Source organism: Lepidochelys kempii, chromosome 6, assembly GCF_965140285.1.
Source record: "Lepidochelys kempii isolate rLepKem1 chromosome 6, rLepKem1.hap1, whole genome shotgun sequence".
NCBI classification, from domain to species: domain Eukaryota; kingdom Metazoa; phylum Chordata; order Testudines; family Cheloniidae; genus Lepidochelys; species Lepidochelys kempii.
Genome location: NC_136385.1, coordinates 88254267 through 88276005, shown reverse-complemented (window position 1 = coordinate 88276005; position 21739 = coordinate 88254267). Strand labels below are relative to the sequence as shown.

General features: G+C 40.1%; 1 protein-coding gene across 1 annotated transcript; it reads left to right on the top strand.

The window, feature by feature from the left end:
- The first annotated feature begins 4389 nt into the window (after window positions 1-4389).
- On the top strand, window positions 4390-21508 carry MBIP (MAP3K12 binding inhibitory protein 1). Its single transcript, XM_073349056.1, has 9 exons — window positions 4390-4590; window positions 9080-9199; window positions 10926-11147; window positions 11215-11338; window positions 13091-13156; window positions 15500-15652; window positions 18158-18255; window positions 20366-20404; window positions 20963-21508. The coding sequence occupies exons 1-9, from the start codon at window positions 4465-4467 to the stop codon at window positions 21065-21067; spliced, it is 1053 nt and encodes a 350-aa protein (XP_073205157.1). The 5' UTR covers window positions 4390-4464; the 3' UTR covers window positions 21068-21508.
- The last annotated feature ends 231 nt before the right edge of the window (window positions 21509-21739 follow it).

The window sequence follows — 21739 nt, the reverse complement described above, 5'->3', positions numbered from 1 at the left end:
TATCTTTTGGTTACCTAGCCATGCCAATTTATTTCAGGCCTAAAGCCTTAAATGGCTGAGTTTCTTACAGGCCTGGTGTTACAATGTTAATTCTAATATTTCACCTCTATATCCTAAATATACTTAATATCTTTTATTATTGGCTACACTGTCTTCATTCATGTTCAGAACAATTCATTATCTTGTATCTTCTTTGAATTTCAGATTCTGAATGTACTGAGAGATCCACTTATGAAACTTCAAAATAGATCCAGGCCCCTCTTAGATAATGAAAACCAAGGAGACTACCTATGTCTTTTATATTGATAGGGATACTTAATGCTTCCATGAAGGAAACAAACTGCCATCAACATGAACAATTGCTATGATCTGGTCCTTGATTAATACACATTTGACATTATTTGACATTAACAAACTTGCAAATTACTTCACAGTCTCTTACCTCCCTTTTCTAGTGAAGACCACTGAGATGACAGTGGCAGACCAACTAGAGTAACACTGTTTTGTCACTCCAAAAGCACTTGCTGCAAACTAAATTGAGGGCATCCATCTATCAATTGCTAAAGTGGTTCCAATCTTACTGGATACAGCTCTGTTTCCAGATAGCAGCAATGGTCTGATACACCTTCTCTTATCTTCAGCTGGCCAATAAACTGCAACCTCTCTCAGAAGTGGAATTTGCTATAGTTACCCATGCTGTTGTCACTTCAAGGCTGACAAATATAATAAGTGCTATCTCACCCTACACTTGAAGGTCACTTGTAGGGTGACCAGATGTCCCGATTTTATAGGGACAGTCCCGATTTTTGGGTCTTTTTCTTATATAGGCTCCTATTACCTCCCCACACCTGTCCGATTTTTCACATTTGCTGTCTGGTAATCCTAGCCACTTGGAAGCTTCAGCCACTGCATAATGCTATTGCCCGTATCTTGAGCAACAGAGATGAATGAGAAAATATTATACTTGCGTTTCATACTGGCTAGCAAGTCATTTTCATGTGAAATTCAAAGTGCTGTGGTTTGATGGATTTGGATTTTTTTTAATTTAGAGAGCCCCATCTTTATCCAATCACACCATTTATATATTGTCTATCCCACAGGTTATACTGCATGAGTCTATGGCACAAAAGACCCAGTAGGCCTTTCTTGGCTCTGGAATTCACTCTGCATTTTTGGGCAGGCCTGCAAAATATTTTTTGCCGCCTCTTTCCAAACTTAACTGATGTATTTTCTCTATTTGCACAGCTAGTGTTCTGTCTCTTTTTTTCAAGGACATGTTTGCAGGAAAAAGCTACCAAAGTACTTTCAAAATAAAAATAATTAAAATGGAGATTGTCCTTTGCATTTATAATTCCTCTAAATTAGGAGGACCTCTAGAAGCAGGCTTTTCAGGACCCCAACTTGGCTCTGACCACCAGAAATCTATCTAAACCCCAGTCTAGCAACTTAGAAAGTAAGTCTATACTGCAAAGAAAAAACACAGTGCTGAGTCTCAGAGCCAGGTCAATTGACTCAGGCTTGTGCTGTGGAACTAAAAATAATAATGTAGATATTCCCGCTGTGGCTAGAGCTCAGGCTCTGAAAACCAGCAAGGGGAGAGGGTCTGAGAGTCTGGGCTCCAGCTCATGTGTGAATATCTACACTGCTATTTTTTGCCCTCCAGCCTGAGTCCCTGAAGCCTGAGTCGGTGTCTCAGGCTTTTCTTTGCAGTGTAGCCATACCCTCAGATCTTCATGTAAGATGCAGCTCTTTGTTCAACCAACTTGCAAACTGTAGGCATTGGAATCCTCCTTGGAAATTAATCTCCTGTGGAAATGGCCAGTATTTCCCTATTTCTGTTTTTTCAATGTAGTGGGCTTGGTTGCGGAGACAGAGTATTTCCTGGGAAATATTTTCACTAAATAAAACAGTGTAAAGTTTTGTCCAAATACAGCAGTGTGAAATGCCCTAGAAATATCTGCAATAACGATAATGAATAATAAATTAATTTGTATTTCTATAGTACCTTTTACTCAAGAATCTCAATGTGCTTACCAGTGATTACCTCACATGGATATTGTGAGACTAATTTAGAAAAGCATTATTATCCCCATGTTACAGATAACAAAAACAGGGGCTTGTCTTTACTGCTGAAAAACCACTGCATTTTTTACCTCAGGGTATCTAATGCATGTAAGCTACCCCAAGGTAAAAACATAGTAAAGACAAGGCATTTTAGTTTTATCAAAAGGTAAACTCACCAATGTCAGCCTTATATCCCAGCCTAGGTTTGATCTCATAGTACCTAATATTCACTGTGTTTTGACTTTGGCATAGCTTTGGGAGAAGCAGGGAGGGAGATCACATCTGATCCAGCTGGGGCTACTCCTTTCCTCCATGATTCCTCAGGACCCTGAACAATGCAAGGAGGGCCCCATTATGAGGGAACTAGGCCTTCCCTTCACCTCCAGCCATGCAGACTCAGGGAAGAGGAAAAACTCCAACACAGCACCAGCCCAGGGACCAGAGACTGAAGCCAGCAGGAGCACCTCTTGAAGTCCTGGGAAGGTAGGGGAGCACAAACCCACCCACAGCTGAAGGCCCCTCCTTTAGCTATTGAACCCAGAGCTCAAATAATTATGGCGGACAACTAAGGAGAAAACAGGGACAGGAGTGAAGGTTATAGGGACATAAGCCAGGAGCTAGAAGGGAACACCAAGCAGAGAACCGCAGACAGTGCCCACTGTTCTTCAAAGGTGTTTGAGGAGCAAGTGGACACAGCCCAGAGGAAGCCAGCAGGAGCAACTGTAGAAGAAATTTCAGCAGAGAACTCTGGACACAGATGATGCTATAAGTTCTCACTCTAGACATTCTCTCTCACTCTCTTAATTTCAGACTCACTCGTACTGCCCTCCATCCTTTCTTCTCCCCATCTTTCTTTCATTCTGCCCCTCACCACTCAATGTCCCTTCTCACTTCCTTTGTTTTCCTTTCAGTTAATTCCTTCCTGCCTTCCCTCCTTACCTACAAGCCTCAGCCAAAAACTATAACAAAAAACCCAACCAAGCAACAGCTACAAAAATGTGTAATTAACATGTTTACAAAGCATAATTTTGTTCAATCTGCTTGTATGTTATATCCCTTTGTCTCACTTTATATCTGGCTTGTTTATTCAGCTCTTTGGGACATGAATCGGCTCTTACCTGCATTTCAACTGTGCTTAGCAAAACAAATCCCCATTCTTAACTGTGGTCTCTAGACAACATTATTATAATATAAATAAAATAAAAAGAAGATCTGGGTATGCTAGGTGATGCTATGATGAAGTGTATGTGCATGCTTGCAAGGCACTTATGTCCATTGGTATAGCTATGGCAGTACATTGTATAGGTGGCTGAAACTGCAGCACAGGAAGGGTGAGGCTGCTACAGAGTGAAAGGGTGGGAGAGAGTGAAGCAGCATGAGTGCAAGTGGGCCAAGCTATGGTGGAGCAGGACTAGGTGGGCAAAGCTTTGAGGGAATGAGAATGAAGCTACGCTGAGTGAGTCATGCTTGTGGAAAGGATGGTGGAGCTCAGGTTTATTTACATTGAAACTCAGCGGCACATGAAGCTGACCTCCACAGCCAGCCTGTGGCAAATCACTGCTCTCGACCATCCTCCAAGCTATTGTATCTCTGAAAGAAGCAGGGATGGGAGTGACATTGCTCTACAGTAAAGAAAGGTGGCAGGCATAGGTCAGATCAGGCAGCTGCTCCAAACAGAAAGGTAAAGCTGGATCTACCCGCCCCAAACTGTACTGTCAAAATAGAGCCAATCCAGCCATCCCTACTGAACCCTCAAACCTGGAACCCAAAACATCCCAACGCAACAACTCCACAAAAACCATGTTGCCCACATTGTCTATATTGTCACAAGTCTCACAATACTCTGGTGTTTTTCTAAAAGCCCCCAGGCTATTACCCGGGGAGCTCACCTTTCATTTTAAAACATTCAGGTTCTAATCCGTAGGGCTGCAGAGACAAGCCTGACAGGGTGACCCTGCAAAGCTTCAACCCGCGAAGCTAAGAACCACGATTTTAAAGCCAGTCTCATGATTGACTCAGGGGGGTTGAACTCGCTGGCTGGCAGACCCAGAGCCCGCACCAGGACCCTGCCCCCAAACTCCAGTCCCTGGCAGAGGGCATTCAGGAGACAGGGGCCAACACTGGCCGGCTCTCGGGTGCCGGGGAAGGGCTCTGCCAGCGGGCCCTTCCCTGCTTCGATACAACAGTCCCCGGCTCAGCCAGGGCTCAGCAGCCCCCGCTGCCCTTCGCAGGCCTGGCCCGAGAGCGGAGCCGAGGATTGGCCGCTCCGCCCGTCAGTCGGGCCTGTGGGCGGGGACACACCCGGCTCTCCGCCGCACTCCGGCCGCCCGTGGGACTCGTCATCTCAGAGCGACGGCGGCGGAGGAATGGTCCCCGCAGCCAGCAGCCTGGCCAGGTGTCATGGCCGCCGTGGGGGAGCCCAACCAGCGTCAGCCCGATGCCCACACGCCGGAGACTCTCGCCGCTCCGGCCGCCAGGGAGGTGCTGAGCGGCGCCCTGCGCTCCCTGACCAGGCTGACGGGGCAGGTCAGTGAGGGCAGAGCGGCGGGCGGGCGGCGGTAGCAGCAGCACCTCTGTGGGGCAGGGGATGGTGCAAATCCCTGCTGGTAGGGGCATGGGAGGTGAGCCCGTTTGTGGGGAGCAGCAGAGTTACAGGCAAGGGGGCATGGTGGTGGGGAGAGACCCCTGGGGGGCGTAGCAGCTGTCCAGGGCGAGGGGATGAAAGTAACCAAAGGCAGCAGGGGGTGTGCCTGGGGGGCGGGCGATAGGACAATTTGGGTTTATTTGGTGAGAAGTCGACTTGCAATTCATAATCCAGCCAAGACTCCCTTATAAGGGGGGGGGGAGGAATCCTTTCATTTGGGAGTGCTTTCATGGTCATTTGGTACCTGCTGTTACCAAGGATCAAATATCTTGCTGCTACTTGAGTGATGGATGGTGTACAGACTCTCATTGCTACTTTGTTTCATGTTAACAGCAAAGCAAATGTGTTGCTGTTAACTGTGGCTTTAAAAATTTGACTATTGCCTGCAGAGTATATGCCTAAATGTATTAATTTATTTATGAAGGAAATTTTTTTCATATGACAAAGTCTGTAGATTTTATCACACACAACAGGTTAGTATGAGTGTTGTCCACAAACCATTAAGTAGTCCATTATAAATTGGAAAAAAATGATCAAGACACTTGAAGTTAGAACTACGTAGACTTTTGGGCTTGGCTCTGCCAATGACTTTGCTGCTGTGGGGCATGAGCAAGTTTCTTTGGGCCATATTTTTAGAAGTGGCTGCAGTTTTGGGGGTGCTTTAAGATGAAAAATCTGGGGCCTGTTTTTAGAGGTGAGGAGAGCCCACTGTCATTAAGTAGTGATATTACAGTAGTGCTCAGAGGCTGTGATCAAGATCAGGGTCCATGGGCAGACATAGTCCTTGACTCAAATTGTTTACAATCCCCAAAAAATCCCAGTCCTGTGAGTTCATGAGTACCTCTGTTGAAATCAGTGGAACGTCTCAAGTTTGTGAAGTTAAACCATGCACAAGTGTTTAGGGCCCAAGGTTAGAAGCTACATCTGAAGGGTGAGTTAGAGGGAGAGAAATATATACCACTTCAAACATTTTCTTAATCTTTTTGTAAAGTAGATATCTACTTTCCCCAACTATTCCTCAGTCTAGCCACTAAACATTGTCTGACTTCTTTTTGTATTGGTAAAAACAAGTCTCCTCTCTTGCCATTTCAAGTGGGCGCTGCAGCTGCTGTGCACCCTTTACTAGTCAGACCATAGCTATCTAAGCACTCAAAATAAAGGGTCTGAAAACTTGGGCATTAACCTTTATGTATCTTAGTTTTTCTACATCTGTAACAACACTCGCCTGTCTCTCTAATAGGAATGCTGTGTGGATTGGTTAATGGTTATACAGTGCTCAGAGGTAGTAAAGTGCTAAGTATTAGATGTATCAGGCTAGCATTACACAAAAGCCTCCCTTTGTATTGTGGACAGCATTTTCCATAATTCTTCTTTAATGACAACAACTGAGTGGGTGAAGAAAAAAAATTATATTCTGTGACCACTACTATATGCATGTTACTGTAAAGAAGCACTGTTCCTTTTGTGCTTCGCAACACTGCAGAAATGTCAACCTCATATATAAAAAGCAAGAGCTGGCATATATACATAATGTAAACTAGGTACCTGATGCTAAAGATGACACACCCTATGTAACAGCTTAAATCCTTGCACTTAATGTTTTAAAAATGGTTAAGCTCTGTCCCTTATTCAGTACTTCAATGGTTACCCGAAGCTTGGCTACTTATAGGGCTGTATTTTAGATTCTGGGCCTACTAGCACATGTGTAGTAAGGTCCACATGCTGATCAAGCCGCAAAGATATCCATTGTGATGGAGTGACTTAAAGTTACCGTCAACTGCAACAAAATAGATTGTCAGCCAGTACTAGTGTAGTAGCTGCAGAAACTATTACTTTTCAGTCTGTTTATCACAGTCCTTACAAGTCTAAGGAAAGAGGAAACATTACTATGACAGCTTAATTTGCGTATTCAGTATTTATTAGTGTAGTAATACATAGGGGTTAGTCTTTACGCGTGATTAAAGCGTGCCTGTGAATAAAAAACCCCAATCTTTTCACTTACCCTTTTTAACTGTTTATCACTAAATTATTCCCATTCAAAAATCTTGCTAAGTTTCTGCACTTTGAACTGCCTAAATAGGAGCCACAAAATATCAAGTGAAGCATACAACTGTTGCTGTGACTATTTGAAAAGCGGGATCATTGAGGAGTACTCTTTTTAATCTATAATACATGGTATAGGTACTCCCACTGACTGTTAGCAGACATTATAAGTAACAATATCCAAAATAGTGTATTGTATATTGTTTTGTGGAAACATTTAGCACAAACTGTGCGTATGCATGTATGCCTGATTGGCACCATAGATGCAGATAAATTATCTCATAAGCTAAATAAAATGTACATTAAATTTCACTTTCTTAGGTAAATAAAATGCTCAAAATGAGCATTCTTACCAAAGCATGAATTTTCCTGATACAGTATGTGCAGGTTAAATACCAAAAAGAATAAAATCTTGCTTTAAATATAGCTAAAAATATTAGATATTATATCTAGCTGAACCAAAAGATGGAAAGCTTGAACCTGTTGTGACTGTTAGTTTTTAGAATTTTGATGCTGAGTAAGAAGAAAAATACAGATTCATTTCACTAGTTTTTCTGCCGCTATACGAATTGGTGAGTCCCCCATCTCCTTTCCTGTGTATTGGCTTAGGCTCTGATCTTGCACATTTACTCAAGCAGAACAGGAATGAGAATGCTGCCTGTTTAAGGATGCAGGATCAGCTTCATATCTTTTTTTAGGTATATCACTGTTCTTGTTTTTACTGCAAATATGTAAAGTAGTTAAATATTAAATTGCTTTGCCTCCCAGTGTATTGCTAGCATTCTGTTTACTTTATTCACATTTGATTCTCACTATGTATGTTGTGCTTCAGATCTATTTTTGCTCATTGTTTCAATCTTCAATTGTCAGCCCTTTAAAAAAATTGTTGAAATCCTCAAGAACTAAATACATGCATTCTGTTTTCTTACCCACGTTTGGTCCCATTAGCTGGCCCCTACTTTGGGCAGGTATATGTTAAAGGTATTCTGCTTCAGGCATGCAAACTCAGAATCATCTAGCTGTAGTCTAATTTTCTTTTTAAAAACTGGGAGCTTGCACTATTTGTGAGCATCATATTGATCTAGCAGCACAAGTATGTGAATGAATTAGGAATTATGGACCTGATTCTGAGTGTCACTGAATCATGCAACCCCTGTTGATTTTAAATAGGAATTATGCCTAAGTGTAGAGCTCTTCATTCACTTTTGGGGAGTCTTTAATGCCTTATTTGGTTGGAAAACAACCTATTTGGCTTTGGTTGAAGTTGTCTAGTGCTTACTATTTCTCAGGATCAGGCTCTGTGAGAGCAGCAAGTTTTATTGAAACAAAAATAGAGGTGAAAATGAAGAGCATGCATGCATTTCATTAGTGATCATTAATGAAGTGTAGTACTGTAAAATGAAATTTTTATAAACATGCACATTGATTAGAGGTTTAATAGATGCATGATCAACGCAGTTTCTAAAAGCTAACTTCAATATGTGCATAATCTGTAAATTGTACATCGTTTTCGTTAAGGAGTATAATCTCATGGAATTTGTTTTTGTAGTATGGGTTTGCAATGGTTCAGTTGCATAGAAAAGTTAAACTTGGATTTTGAAGTAGGTTTCATGGGGTGGAGAAGATCCTGCTGCACAGTCTGCATTTTGCTTAACCTGGGGTTTGGTAAAGATTTATTTATGTAGGCTTCTTGCAAAAGAAAAATGTAATTTAAAATTCTTTTTAGACTAAAACCTGATCTGGAAGGGTGCTTGGTGCCCACACTTCCTAGTGGGAGTTGCAAGCACTCAGCACACCTCAGAATCAAGGCCACAGTTTATTTTAACATACCAGTAATTAAACACACGTTTTACCTATTTTTTCCCCCACCAATTGCAAAGCAATAATCTCTATGAAACAAGTATATTGGTGGCTTTGTCTTGTCACTAGCTATGCTGTCAAACCAGCTAAAATAAAAGCAAACTACAGTAATAAACAAAATATTTTATTGTAACAGTTGATAGAAGCTGATTTGATAGACTGATTTAACAGCTGACAGATTAAAAGGCTAAGTTAACCAATGCCATTTTTTTTTGCATGAACTAAAGAGTATTTTTAAAAAAAATCAGACTTCATGCAAACATACACAGTAATTTACTTGGAGTGACAGTTACAATTGAAGTTTCAATGCAAGACTAACATTTTAAAACCATTCTTCTTTCACATAAAATGCAATCAACAGGCTGAGAATTTTTGTTATCCTGTAGAAGTCCCATATACTTCTATGACATTCTGTAATACAGCATAATGGTGTAATTTTTGTGATAATGCTTGTTTGCCCTTTTGAAGCTTAACCTTGGAGATGATGCGGTGAAAATTGTAATCGATTGGAGCAAGCTTCAAAGTACTTCGGCACTCCAGCCTACATTGCTCTTTAGTGCACTTCAACAACATATTTTATATTTGCAGGTAAATATTTTATTGGACACTTTAAACTTGACCAAAGAGATCTAGCTGCATTTAAATGTAGCTAGATCATATAAACTGCATATTTTCAATTGTTTTGATTTGGTATTGAAGTATTTAACTTAAGAAGCATGCAAGTATGTTATACATTTGGGATTCCACTACACTTCATAGGTACTCAAACCTGTTATCTTACAGAGTTGTCAGAACAGTTGTGGGAATAGCCTACCAGGCCACTAAGGGTAAGAAGATTGAACAAATGCAGCCCCATTGATTTCTAGACTTGCATTGTAAATTCAATACATTTCCATCTATGGTGAGTTATAATTAAGCAATAAGACACGGCAGGTGTGTGTCATGCTATGATAATGACTCCATGCCTTGGGTGAGTTTTGAGGCTCATGGAGTGCTTTCAGTGGTTCAAGAAGTGGCATTATCCCAGCATGACACATCCTGGAGTGTCTTACTGCAATTAAACATTTTCAGCATAGGTTTTAACAAGAAAGTAATTTGACATTAATGTCTCATTTTGCCAAGTAGCCAGTCACTGCATTTTTGTTAACTATTTGAAACTTTTTGGCCCTATCAGAAGTAGCAACTACACTGTAATTTAGTTGTGATTGTGTGTGTGTGGTTGGTTGGTTTTGGGTTTTTTGGCCAGTCAATAGCTGAACAGAATTGAGCCCTTGCTGCTCCGTGATCTGACATCTGAAGAAGGTGGTGATTTGAATACATTTCAAATTTTTCATTTTATCTGTTCAGTGAATGATTCAAGTGTATTGTATTTGGGGGGATGGGGTAAAATTAGAGGAACTTGTTAACTTGCTAGTCTACAGGATGAAAAAGGGCCTTTGTTTTATCATATTAAAGACTCGATGTGTAAACAAAAAAAGACAAAATGTAAGGTTAAAAGCAAGTAAAAATTACTTGCTGTCTCCTTAAATGTAGACACTAATTTCATTCCTTTTCAGGAAATTAGACTGGTAGAAATTGTCCTGTTAAAAGTAATAATTAATCCTAGTTTTGTAGGGGAGAAAGAAGCTATAAAATTCAGAGAAGACTTTAAGTGGGGGGGCGGGAAAGATGTGTAGTACAACTTATTTTTGTGCTAGGCTTTTGTTTTTACATCTTGTGCAAGAACATCCGGTAGAATGATAAGCATTTATTTTGCTGCTATGGATACCAGTGCTTTCTCTCATTTAATTTTGTAATATAAGTAGATAATCAGCCGTATCAAGAAAAGCATGATTGTTCAGCATAACACCTATATATTTCATGTCTGTGTTGTCTCATACACTTTGGGCAACTGCAGTTTCAAGTGGAGAATCTGTAGTGATAAAGTAAGGGCTTTACAGAATGAGAGCATTGGCTCTCATGTTAAGGAGGAAAAATACTAAGCCTAGTGTTCTGAGTAGGCATCTGAATGACATGTTAATTAAGTGTCATTGGTGGCGAAGGCTGAAGCTTTGATTTGGTTCATAACAGATGAGCAGCAGACAGATTTGCTCAGACATTTTGGATTTTTTCAATTTCTCATATACAAACCTGTAACAGGCTGTGGTCATAAGGGCATAAAATTTGGAAGTGCTATATTTTTAGTTTTTTATTGGATTGTATATCAGGTTGATAGTCTATGGTGTCTCAAATTATTTTAACCAGTCTTTTTAGAAATTGCAATGAGAAGCATGTGGCTATTTTAAACCCTACCATATATACTTTTTTGTTTCAGCCTCTTTTAGAAAAACTCCAGTCAATGATTAAAGAGGAAAATATAGTCACTGTTGAAGATGCAGATAAAACAGAAGGCAAGAAGTTGGATACAAATTCAAAATTATCTGATAGTACCTCACAGATAGAAGAAAAATATACATGTTATGATTCAGGAGATATGAAAGAGGTTCATATTAATTTTGACCCAGAAGTGGTCCAGATAAAAGCTGGAAAAGCAGAAGTAAGTGACCATCTTGTCTAGATTTGAGAAATGGCCTCTTTCTTTTTGAATTACAACAATGAAATAGATATGTTTCCATGTTTATTACCTGCAGATTGACAGGAGGATATCAGCCTTCATTGAGAGGAAACAAGCTGAGATCAATGAAAATAATGTCAGGGAATTTTGCAATGTTATTGATTGTAATCAAGGTAATTATCCAACCAGAGTTTAATCTTCCTCGCAATTTAAACATTATTTTTGTTTTAAAATGTCATTTATATTTTAAAAACAAACTTCATTTTTAAAATAGTTTATATTTAAAAAAACAAAGACCATTTGTATGTGTGATGTGGAAATTGGATAGACAAAGTTTTTTTTTCTCCTGCTGATAATAGCTCATCTTAATTAGCCTCTACTCCACCTTTTCGTGTGTGTGTGTATATGTTCCATTCTATGCATCCAATGAAGTGGGCTGTAGCCCATGAAAGCTTATGCTCAAATTTGTTAGTGTCTAAGGTGTCACAAGTACTCCTGTTCTTTTTGCGGATACAGACTAATACAGCTGCTACTCCTGAAATCTCCCAGTACTAGTGTTCTGATCTTTCTAAGTTTCATGGAGTCCATACTGATTAAGAGGAGCTGTTACTATATTTTAAAAACTACAGAGTCTATAATCAAATGGCCTCATTAATGTGAAGATACTTATTTTATGAAGTTATTGTAATTGTTGACTTTAAAAAGGAACACTAAATTAAGTTAATGGAGGAGAATTGCAGTGCAAATAATGTCTTACCAATTGTTTCTTGAAAGTCCAAACTTAGAGAAGTATAATAGTTTGATTAAAAGAGAATATATTTCATTGTAAATTATTTACATTACTAGAGAATTCTAAATTTAGTACTAAGTTACTAATGAAAAATGTGAAGGGTCTTAAGTTGTTTTTTTAAATGTGTCCTACTTAAACACTCAGTGATAATATACAGAGGAAAACAATTGTAAAAAAGTGTTTTGAAGAGACTTATCTATAAATGAGTAAACTACTGCAGTTTTCCTATGTCCTCTAGTATCTTCCCAGTAGCTATTAACCCAAATATCACAAATAATTGTTGTGCCTGCTATGCTTTAGATCTCAAAGATCAGTTTTATAACTTTCATACAAGTTGGAATGAAATTATAAAAGTTAGACTAATATTCAGAAACATTAAAAGTGAATAGACTGTTTAAGAGGTGCTAGATAATGTCACTTTAAAGTTATATTAAGTAAGCTTACATGCAGAAGAGCTGATTCTAGAACTTCTCTGTTATGCTCATTTTATTATAAAAACCCATTAATATTGCTCTAAGTACATGGACAAGAATAAAATACAAATGCTAGAATATGATGAGAGAAAATGAGAGATGGGCTCTGTTCTTGGGTGGGGGGGGGCTCAGATTTTACAAGCTACAATACTACTACTATTAATAATAATAAAGCCACAGGACATCAATATAGAGAAGGGAAAGTGGAACAAGATGCACTGATGTGGAGCCCCCTCTACAATAAGAAGGATTCATGGAAGAAACTAGCTTTAAGGAGGGACTTGAAGAAGAGGGAGAAGAGTTTATGGGCACAAAGATAGAAAACCAAACCTAAAGTAGGGGTTGAAAGAAAAGGAAGCAATAAGTAGATATGGAGAAACATATGGACCAAGGAGATGAGGACAATTAGAACACATGTAAATTGGAACAGATTATTGTTCTAATCCTGAAAACATTTACACATGTGAATAATTTTATACAGGTGAGTAGTCCCATTGAACTCAGTGGGTCCACTTGTATATAAGTGTTCACAGGACTGGGGCCTAGGCCTTTCATACCTTGGAGGAAGAGGAATTTAAATTTGATGTGCCAAAAGCCAGTGGTCAGAGCATTTTAATTTACAAATATGCACTTAAGGGCTCTAATTTTTTAAATTTCCTTAGAGAACAGCTGTGCCAGAACAGATGCAGTTTTCACACCTTATCCTGGATTTAAAAGTCATGTAAAGGGTAAGCAGTAATTAATTAATATCTATGTAATTTTGTCTTCAAAATATATTCGCCACAATGAACACTGTCCAGATGGGGACAATGCCTGATCAAATGTGGCTCAACTGAAATGTGTACATTCTTGTATAGAACATTAAAAATATCATGGAAACATTTGTATTGATTTGTCTAATAAAAACAGTTTTGAATCATTCCCCCTGCAAAGTTTCCATCCCAAAGCCAGCAGCACGGTACAAGTGTATGAGAACCTAAAGGTGTCTTTTACCAGAAGCAAAAATAAACTAGTCTGTCTTCATTGTCTGAGATGAAAGATTTAAAAAAAAGAAAAACCCAAAATCCCAATGTGTAGGTGAAAAAAAGTATTATTTGTATTTAACAATTTAAATTGGTTTTAGCAACATAGCTAAGGAATTGGATTTTTTTTTTAAACTATCAACATCTCTCTAACCAAAATAGTTGTATTGAAAAGGGAGGCAAACCCAGATTAAGTTATAATTACAGAATTATTGTACTGCAAGGCTTTACGTTTTCTTCATTATCCCAGGGATTGCTCAGATATTAAATGCTCCTTCACTTACTGCTAGTGGACATTGCCACATGAGGAAGAGGAGACTGCTCTAGCCATCCTGAGTGGAAGGTGTTGATCTCTTCTCCATCCCCACTAAGTTCCTTGGCCAATGTTGTGGGAGGTCTTAAACTCTTGCCATCTCCTCTCAGTACTGTTCTGATGATGGAGAGGGTGCAGCAGCACTGCATGGGAGGGGACAACCCAGCGAGCAAGATTCTCCCCCCAAAACATTTTAAAAGGGGGGAAAAAACAGGGAAAAAAAGTGTATAAAATAATCCTTATTCTCTCTGTCTAGTTAGGGAATTATATGGCCCCCATCACTGTAGTATCTGAACACCTCACAGTCTTTAATATATTAATTCTCCCAACACCCTAGGAGGTAGAGAAGTACTACTCTTCAGGCACAAAGAGGCCAAGTACTTTGCCAGAGGTCACACAGGAAATCTGGAACAGTAGGGAATTGACCCAAAAATCTCCCAAGTGCTGAAATTAAGTGTGCAAAAATGTGCCTGATCAGTGCTGTCTAGGCACATGTACAACTTATTTGAAATACAATAATGAAAGTACTCCCCGCCCCTCCTGAAAATTGAAAGTCTACCTGTGCTACCCACTCAATCACCCGTTTAGAAAAAGTCTAGGATAATACAGTGGATTAGCGTCCTAGCATGTTGCAAAGCTTAACCATTTTCTGTTGTGCCAGGAGAAAGATTGGAGAATTGAGGTCCAGAGTTAAGGTCCCTTCTTTTTTAAACCTGAGGCTGTTAGTTGAAGTGTTTTAGCTTCAGCACAGTATTATAGAAGAGGTTCCATACTGTTCAGACCTTTTGATAAGTCAAAACCAGCACATTTATTTGCACCTGGAAAAAAGAATTGGAAACAAAGCCAATGCAGACTTCAGAGCACAAGTGTAACATGCTCGCTGCATGAAATGCGCAGTAAGCCTACAGCAGCATGCTGCACCATCTGAAATTTCCTGAACGGTGTTCAGGTACAGCACAGTGCAGTAAGACCACCCAGAAGAATGGATAATGTTATTTGTGGATTTTGCCACAAAGATTGGTCAAGAGATTTTTGACTTGGTTGGAAAAAAAGCACGCTTGGCCACAGCTATCTGAGCATCCAGAAGCAGCGAAGGGTCCAACCAGACTCCCAAGTTGCAAACCCAAAGAACAAAACATTGAGAACTCCCTTGCTAATATTTCTGCTAATTCTTGTGGTGGTTTTTCCCCCTATATTCTACTTGTTAACATAGTGGTAGCTGTAATGCATCCCATAATGTTAGGTCATGGCTTTTTCTTGACTTTTCTTCCCACTCTCACACAAGCTGTAGCCAATCACAAATTTAGCTTGGATGTCATATTTGTTTTTCAGATACTGATGGAACTATTGCTGTTATTGAGATTAGCAGCTAAAAGACAAAACGTCACTCAAAACATTCTTGAACGTTTGCCACATGGAAGAGAAATTGCCCTTTGCCTCAGATAAAGACAAATTAAAGCTTTGAGTTATTTTTATCCATACCTAATTTTTGATTAGGCAGTATACTTTAAGAAATGCATTTTATTGAACCTCTAGTCTTAAAAGTCCCAGAGACATTTACCACATTAAAAGTTGTAGTAAAATTAGATCGGTTATCACAGTGAAGTTAGTAAAACTACTGTACTAAAAAAATTAAACATTTTCATTACATTATTCCTTAAATGAAAAAGTTCTTGATATGAGAAGAACTGACTACATGCGCACATGTGGTAATCGTGTAACCTCTTTGAACCTAGTTTCTAGAGTTGTGAATACCTATGGTCCTCAGACTAGATCTGAAGGAACACACGGGTCCAATCACAAAGGAAGTATCCTGCTTCGTGACTGTGGAAACCAAGCAGTAGAGGAAAGACTGCAAAACATTGAAGCTCATTTACGGTTACAAACAGGTTTGTACCACATGCTTTAATTGTGTGATTAATATATTAGATTGTACTGTAATTATCTGTATGCATCCGATGAAGTGAGCTGTAGCTCACGAAAGCTTATGCTCAAATAAATTGGTTAGTCTCTAAGGTGTCACAAGTACTCCTTTTCTTTTTGCGAATACAGACTAACACGGCTGTTACTCTGAAACCTAATATAGTACAGTTAGGCAAGGTTTCAAGTTCAGTCTATGACTGTGGATTGCATACTTTTCAGCACATCTCTGCAGTAGTAGATGGCAGAATTTTCTCTGTAGGGGTCAGGCCAGCTGAAACACTGCAAGATCTCTCGGTCTCAACTCAGTTTCTATCCATCTCAGGTCAACTCCTGACCAAGTCAACAGCCCTAGGAAAAGCCTCAAGTTCATCTTTCTCTTCTCTTAGCACCCCACAGGAAATCTCCAGCTGTCACAATGTGACCTGCTTTAGATACCCACTCCCTGCTTCTTGTTTCAGAGGAGTAAAAAGGGGGGAGGCGGGGCTTTTTGCAGGGTTGTTCTCTGCTCACCAGCTGTCAGAGTAGCTCTCTCCTAGCACTGCTGCCCTTCTACTACCACTGCAGTAAAAGACAGCAGCACTAGGAGGAGTGAGAGCAGAGCAGTTTTAAATAACAGCTGCTGAACACAGAGCGGCCTTGAAGGAAGAAAGCTTATTCCCTGCCAAAGCTTTCCCAGCCATAAGGAGAAAAACTATTTGAAACCCTCACAAGGACTTGCTGTGATGTATTTGGGAAGAGCGGGAAGCCGGTCACAAAGCGGTCTGTGTGTGCTCCAAAAGTAGAGAAGCAAGTTAAAGCTAAACCACGGCTATAATGCTTATTTCAATACTGTTTGGCAAGGGTTGGGCTAGATTCTTTAATGGAATCAAATCGGAGCTGGAAATGATGCAAGGTAAAGATGAGGATGGGCAGGCAACAGAGGAAATAAAAGCGTGGTGGGGCCACATTAGTTACTACTTTGAAAAAAAACAGATTAAATATGTCTGCATTGTACCACACATGTTGCAGCTTTCAGGATGAAAGCTGCTACTGGGCTAAATATTTACTCCAATGTATAGATTGCCATGTACTATAAAATCTGCCTCATCACGTTGCATGTTTTTGTATGTCAGTTCTATTTAGTACATGGATGAGATAGCTGAGTCATAGGCCAAGATGCTGTGGTAAAATCACAGGAAACAGCAGGCGGTCTTTCTCCCCTCACCTTGCTCCTCCACAATATCCCCCCTTCCTTGCCGTGAATGTAGGCAACGGCCATCAGGACACTTGCTCTTTCACTTCTGGGGGTGAATTCCCTCCAGTGCAATTCTAGATATCGATGTTGGACCCAGAGGTGACTGGTCACCACCTGCTCTCTGCTGATGGCTGTTAGCTGCCTCCTGTTTGAAGTGGTGATGCTTGGTGCACTACCACATGGGATTGTAGGTTTCCCCAGAATCAGTAGAACAGTGGTTCATGAGGTGCCTGCTAATGTCTAGTTGCACACGCACAGCTATCAGAAGATTAATGAATAGAGTATAATACATGCTACCAGCTAAAAACTAACTAATGGATTTGCCTTTTAAAATTTACCAGTATTAAGTCTCCTGTAGCCTACTGTGTGGGGTGTTTTGGTTTTGTTTTTTATATCCTGGATGTAACATGCGTGAAGAAGGACTTAAGTTTCTTTTAGAGTTAATTTTTTTTCAAAGTTGTTTCAAAATCATTGCTGTTCTAGGCTATAAATGGTTTTCGAACTAAAGTATGTCTCAAAAAATCCATTTGTCCAATCACCCTAGTACTTAAGTCATAAATTTCTGCAGAACTTACTTGCACTAAAAACAATTTCTACGCCTGGTGATTGGAAAGATAACTTTCATGTGTCATCTGATAAGGTTTTTTTCCCCCCCCTCGAGAGTCTGCAGACAGTTCCAGAACCTCTGCACACTAGCCAATCTGACTGCTGCTTGTCAAAACACTGCTAGCATCAGTTTCATGTTCCTGCATTTTTGTGAAGCAATGAGCCAGAGACAGGGACTAGAGTTACTGAGGCACCCCCACCCCCAAAAAAAACAACCCCTGCCCCTCCACACACACACGCCCCGTAGAGGAAGGGTAAAGAAGATGAGACTTGTCCTTTGCAGCTGCAGAATGGAAAGTGTTAAATCTTATCCCTCCCACGAGGTAGAGAGGATGGAATTTTAAATTCACCAGACATCGGAGGGTGATGAATTAGGTTCTATGCAGGGTCCAGGGACAGCACCTTTGTAGAAATTCCAGCAACATTCTCTCTCTCTCAGCAACTGAATAGGGCTTGGCTTCTCATCAGACCAGATTGGTTACCCTTCTTCCTATTTCCCCACCCACCTTTTTAATCTCATCTTCTGGCTAGTAGGTGAATTCTTCAAGCTCTACTATGAAGTTTAAGCTTATAGTAATGTTATTCATTCAGATGGTGTCCTGACTCTTCCTGTTTGAACTGTTACATCTAGGTGGTCCAGTACCTAGAGATATTTATCAGAGAATTAAAAAGCTTGAAGATAAAATTCTTGAGTTGGAAGGAATGTCCCCTGAATATTTTCTATCTGTGGTAAGTAATTCTGTCTAACTTCCATTATTCAGCACACCTACATATGGTTGGGACTTTGTTTTCTTAAATCTTTGATATAGGAAATCTTATGAAGTTAGGTGGTAAACACTTTTTCCATAGAACTATGAAATTTCTAAACTACAAAAACTTAAAATTGAGCAAAAGTATGATTTTCATACCGGTGACACTCTTGCTTTTATACACAATCTGATTACATTTTAATGACCACAGAGAATTAGTGTCAAGAACTGGTGTGAGGAACAGTGCTATTGCTAACTCAATTTTTTTTGCAAGTGATAGGATTTCAGGAGATACTGGAGCTCCTCTCTCACTGACACAAGCAGCTCCAGCACCCTTGCAAATTTAAGCCCTTCCAGAAACAGGCAGAGCCTCTCCCTTCTGATTGCTGTTCTCATAGGAGGGGAAGGAGGAGGAGAGAGAGCAAAGAGCCCAGCGGCTCAAGGTGGTTCAACTCCTTCCTGTGAGAAAGATGGACAGGATGATACCTCTGTTCCTCCCCCTCCTCTTCTGCAGCACTGAGCTTGGGATAAGGGGGGAGTGGGGACCCCACTGCAGCTCCCCCAATCTGCCAGCCTGTGAAGAGGGAGAGGGGACCCTGCTGCAGCTTCCCCATGCCTGGGGGAGGGGTTTGAGGAACCCCAAGAGTAGCAGAAGCAAGGCTAATATGGAGAGCTGATGGTAGAGGGCCTGACAGGAGCTGAAGTATCCAGTCTTCCAACAGTGGCCAATGTCAGGTGCTTAGGAAGGCATGAACACAACCGATAACCAAGTGATTCATCCCGTTGCCCATTCCCAGCTTCTGGCAAACGGAGGCTTAGGGACACCATCCCTGCCCATCCTGACTAATAGCCATTGATGGACCTATTTGCCATGAATTTATGTAGTTCTTTTTTGAACCCGGTTATAGTTTTGGCCTTAACATCCTCTGGCAAGGAGTTCCACAGGTTGTCTGTCAGAGAGAGAGAGAGAGAAGAGCCCTGGGATTCAGCTGTTACATTGGAGCACTGAGAGAGCTGCTGATGGGGTTGATAGTGGGGATATACTGAGTGGGCAAAGGAGGGAACCCTGCCTTGGCTGTTACTACCTGTTAAATACCGTGGGGAAATGTTTGTTCTTCAGTTCTCCATGTCACTAAAATGGACTGTCCCTCTCCCCTGAATTTTCACTTCCTGACTGAATACCTCTCCTAATGACACCAGCAGGAGAGGGAGCCTTCTGGTAGAAAGAGTAGAACAGCCATAATTTAAATTTTAAATGCAGCCCTAAGTTTTTACTTGGATTGCTATATGTGCTGTAGATGGGGCTACACCTTGAGGCTATTTGGAAATTAAAGGTAGTGCAGGAGGGAGCTTTCTGCTTAACATGTTGAGTTTCCCCACACAAAGTGCTTTGGGATCTTCTCTGGGTAGCAATAGGTGTTTGGATGGAGTTTACAGTAGCAGTGGTGCAGGTAGTGTAGGTCAGTGCCTAAACTGCCAGCAGTATATTCGTACTGTGTCTGCATGAATGTTGCACCATTGATACTGGCAGTGGTGAGAAACCTTAGGGAGAAAAAACTAGCATGAACAAGGCATCAGCACTAAATATCAAACTACCCTATTACCTCTGGAGGCAGCCTTATTTAGGATATGATTGGGGTATAAAGGCTGGGCAGTGTAAAGAAGTTTGAGCAGCTTCTGGCTGTTCTCTGGAAAAGCAGTAGGTTTGATTCTGCCTGGGATTTCTCCCACCCCTAAAATTCACTTAATTGAAGAGGCTTTCTTGGTATCTATGGAATGATGGTCAGTGTTCCCTTCAGTGCTCTGAAGACTGACTCCTGTATCAGTAATAAAATAGATCTTATAGCTTCCAGACTTTAAGGAATCCTCGGTGAATGCTAGGTTAATAGTGGTTGATTAACCACTGGGCCCTGAAAAAAGATGGGCACTCCTGCACTGCAATCCCACTTGCCAGCAGGAGCGCCAGGCAGGCAGGGGAATGCAGGTGGAAGGGGTGGGGAGGGGCTCCCAACTGCTCCGGCCCAGGGCCCCACAACACAGTCATCTGTCTCTTGTGTATTAAGTCTGTGGTTAATCTTTATTCCCTCTAGAATTTTTCTGGCAAAAGGAGGAAGGTCCAATCACCCCATGTAAGTGCCATTAACTTTTACTTACCTTAATTTGCGAAATGCTTGTACCTTACGAGTAGTTCCATGTTTTAATACAATATTGTCAAAGTGCACAGCCAGCATAATTACTTTATATATGTAGTTAACTATATGTTGGGTTACCGAGTTACCTTCAAATACCAGTTTTTCAGCTGTGTGGTTGTACATATGTTTCAGTGCACAAATTTTAAAAATATTTTAGTAGAAAGTCTGTCTAGCAGTAGTGGGTAGCTATTTTTGAGAAGCCAGATACTTACACTATCTGGTTTTCATCAGTTGTTAAAGTAGTTAACCATTCTTTGTTCTGTTGCTGAAAAGAGTCAAATATTCAGCCTTTTTTGTTCCTGCTAAATTGAGGTGGTTAAAAGATCGCTGTAGGTAACTAGTCAGTTTTCAAATTTCTGAATGTATTTTCATCTTAGCACTGAAACATCGAGTTTCAATATGGAATGACTCCTCCTGCAGTAAAATGTGAAGTTTTGCTTGAATACTTGTGTAGCAATTCCAATGTGTAAATTGGTTTTTTTTTTTAAAAAACAGAAATATTCATTGGCTGAACTTGATGAGAAGATCAATGCACTTAAACAAGCATTACTGAGAAAAACAAATGATGCAAAGTCCAAGGAGGTTGACGAACTTCTTTGATGAAATTTGCTAATAGTCTCATCTCGTTTTAACCCTTAAAGACTTAAGTACTCTTCACCTGGGATGACTTTGGTAATGAAAATGAAGCTTACACAAACTCTCTCATTTGGATGTTTTTGGAAACTTACATTTTTGGGGCAATACTTGTTACAAAATCAAAAGCATCTCAAGTTCCTTAGGTTTTTTCTTTAAAATGAAGAATGCATTGGAAGTAGCATTCTAAAAATCTATTCCCTTCTGTTGTAAAGGAGAATCTACATTATTATTCAGCTGTGAAAAACTGCTAATTTAACTGTGCAAAATATGTATTTCATCTGTGCTTTTCTGGATCAGAGGGAAAAAGTCTTTTGAATAATGATATTCAAAAGGGCTACCTTAACTAAAATGTCAGTGTTCATGTAAGTAACAAGTAATTTTGTGAAATAAAACAAACCTATTTAATGTGTGAGTGAATTTCTGTTGTATTAAAAAAAAGAAATAGGGTATCACAAAAATCAAGAGTATGCACAGGAAGAGCAAGTTGTGTAAAGTGTTTGTCATTTTCTCCCAGGCTTCAGCAATACATATATGCATGATACATTGCTAGCTATACAGATGTGATTACAGATAAATACACAGGTGTACAAAGGCAGACTGCACCCACTTTTCAATAGCCCTGTAAAGACTGACCAA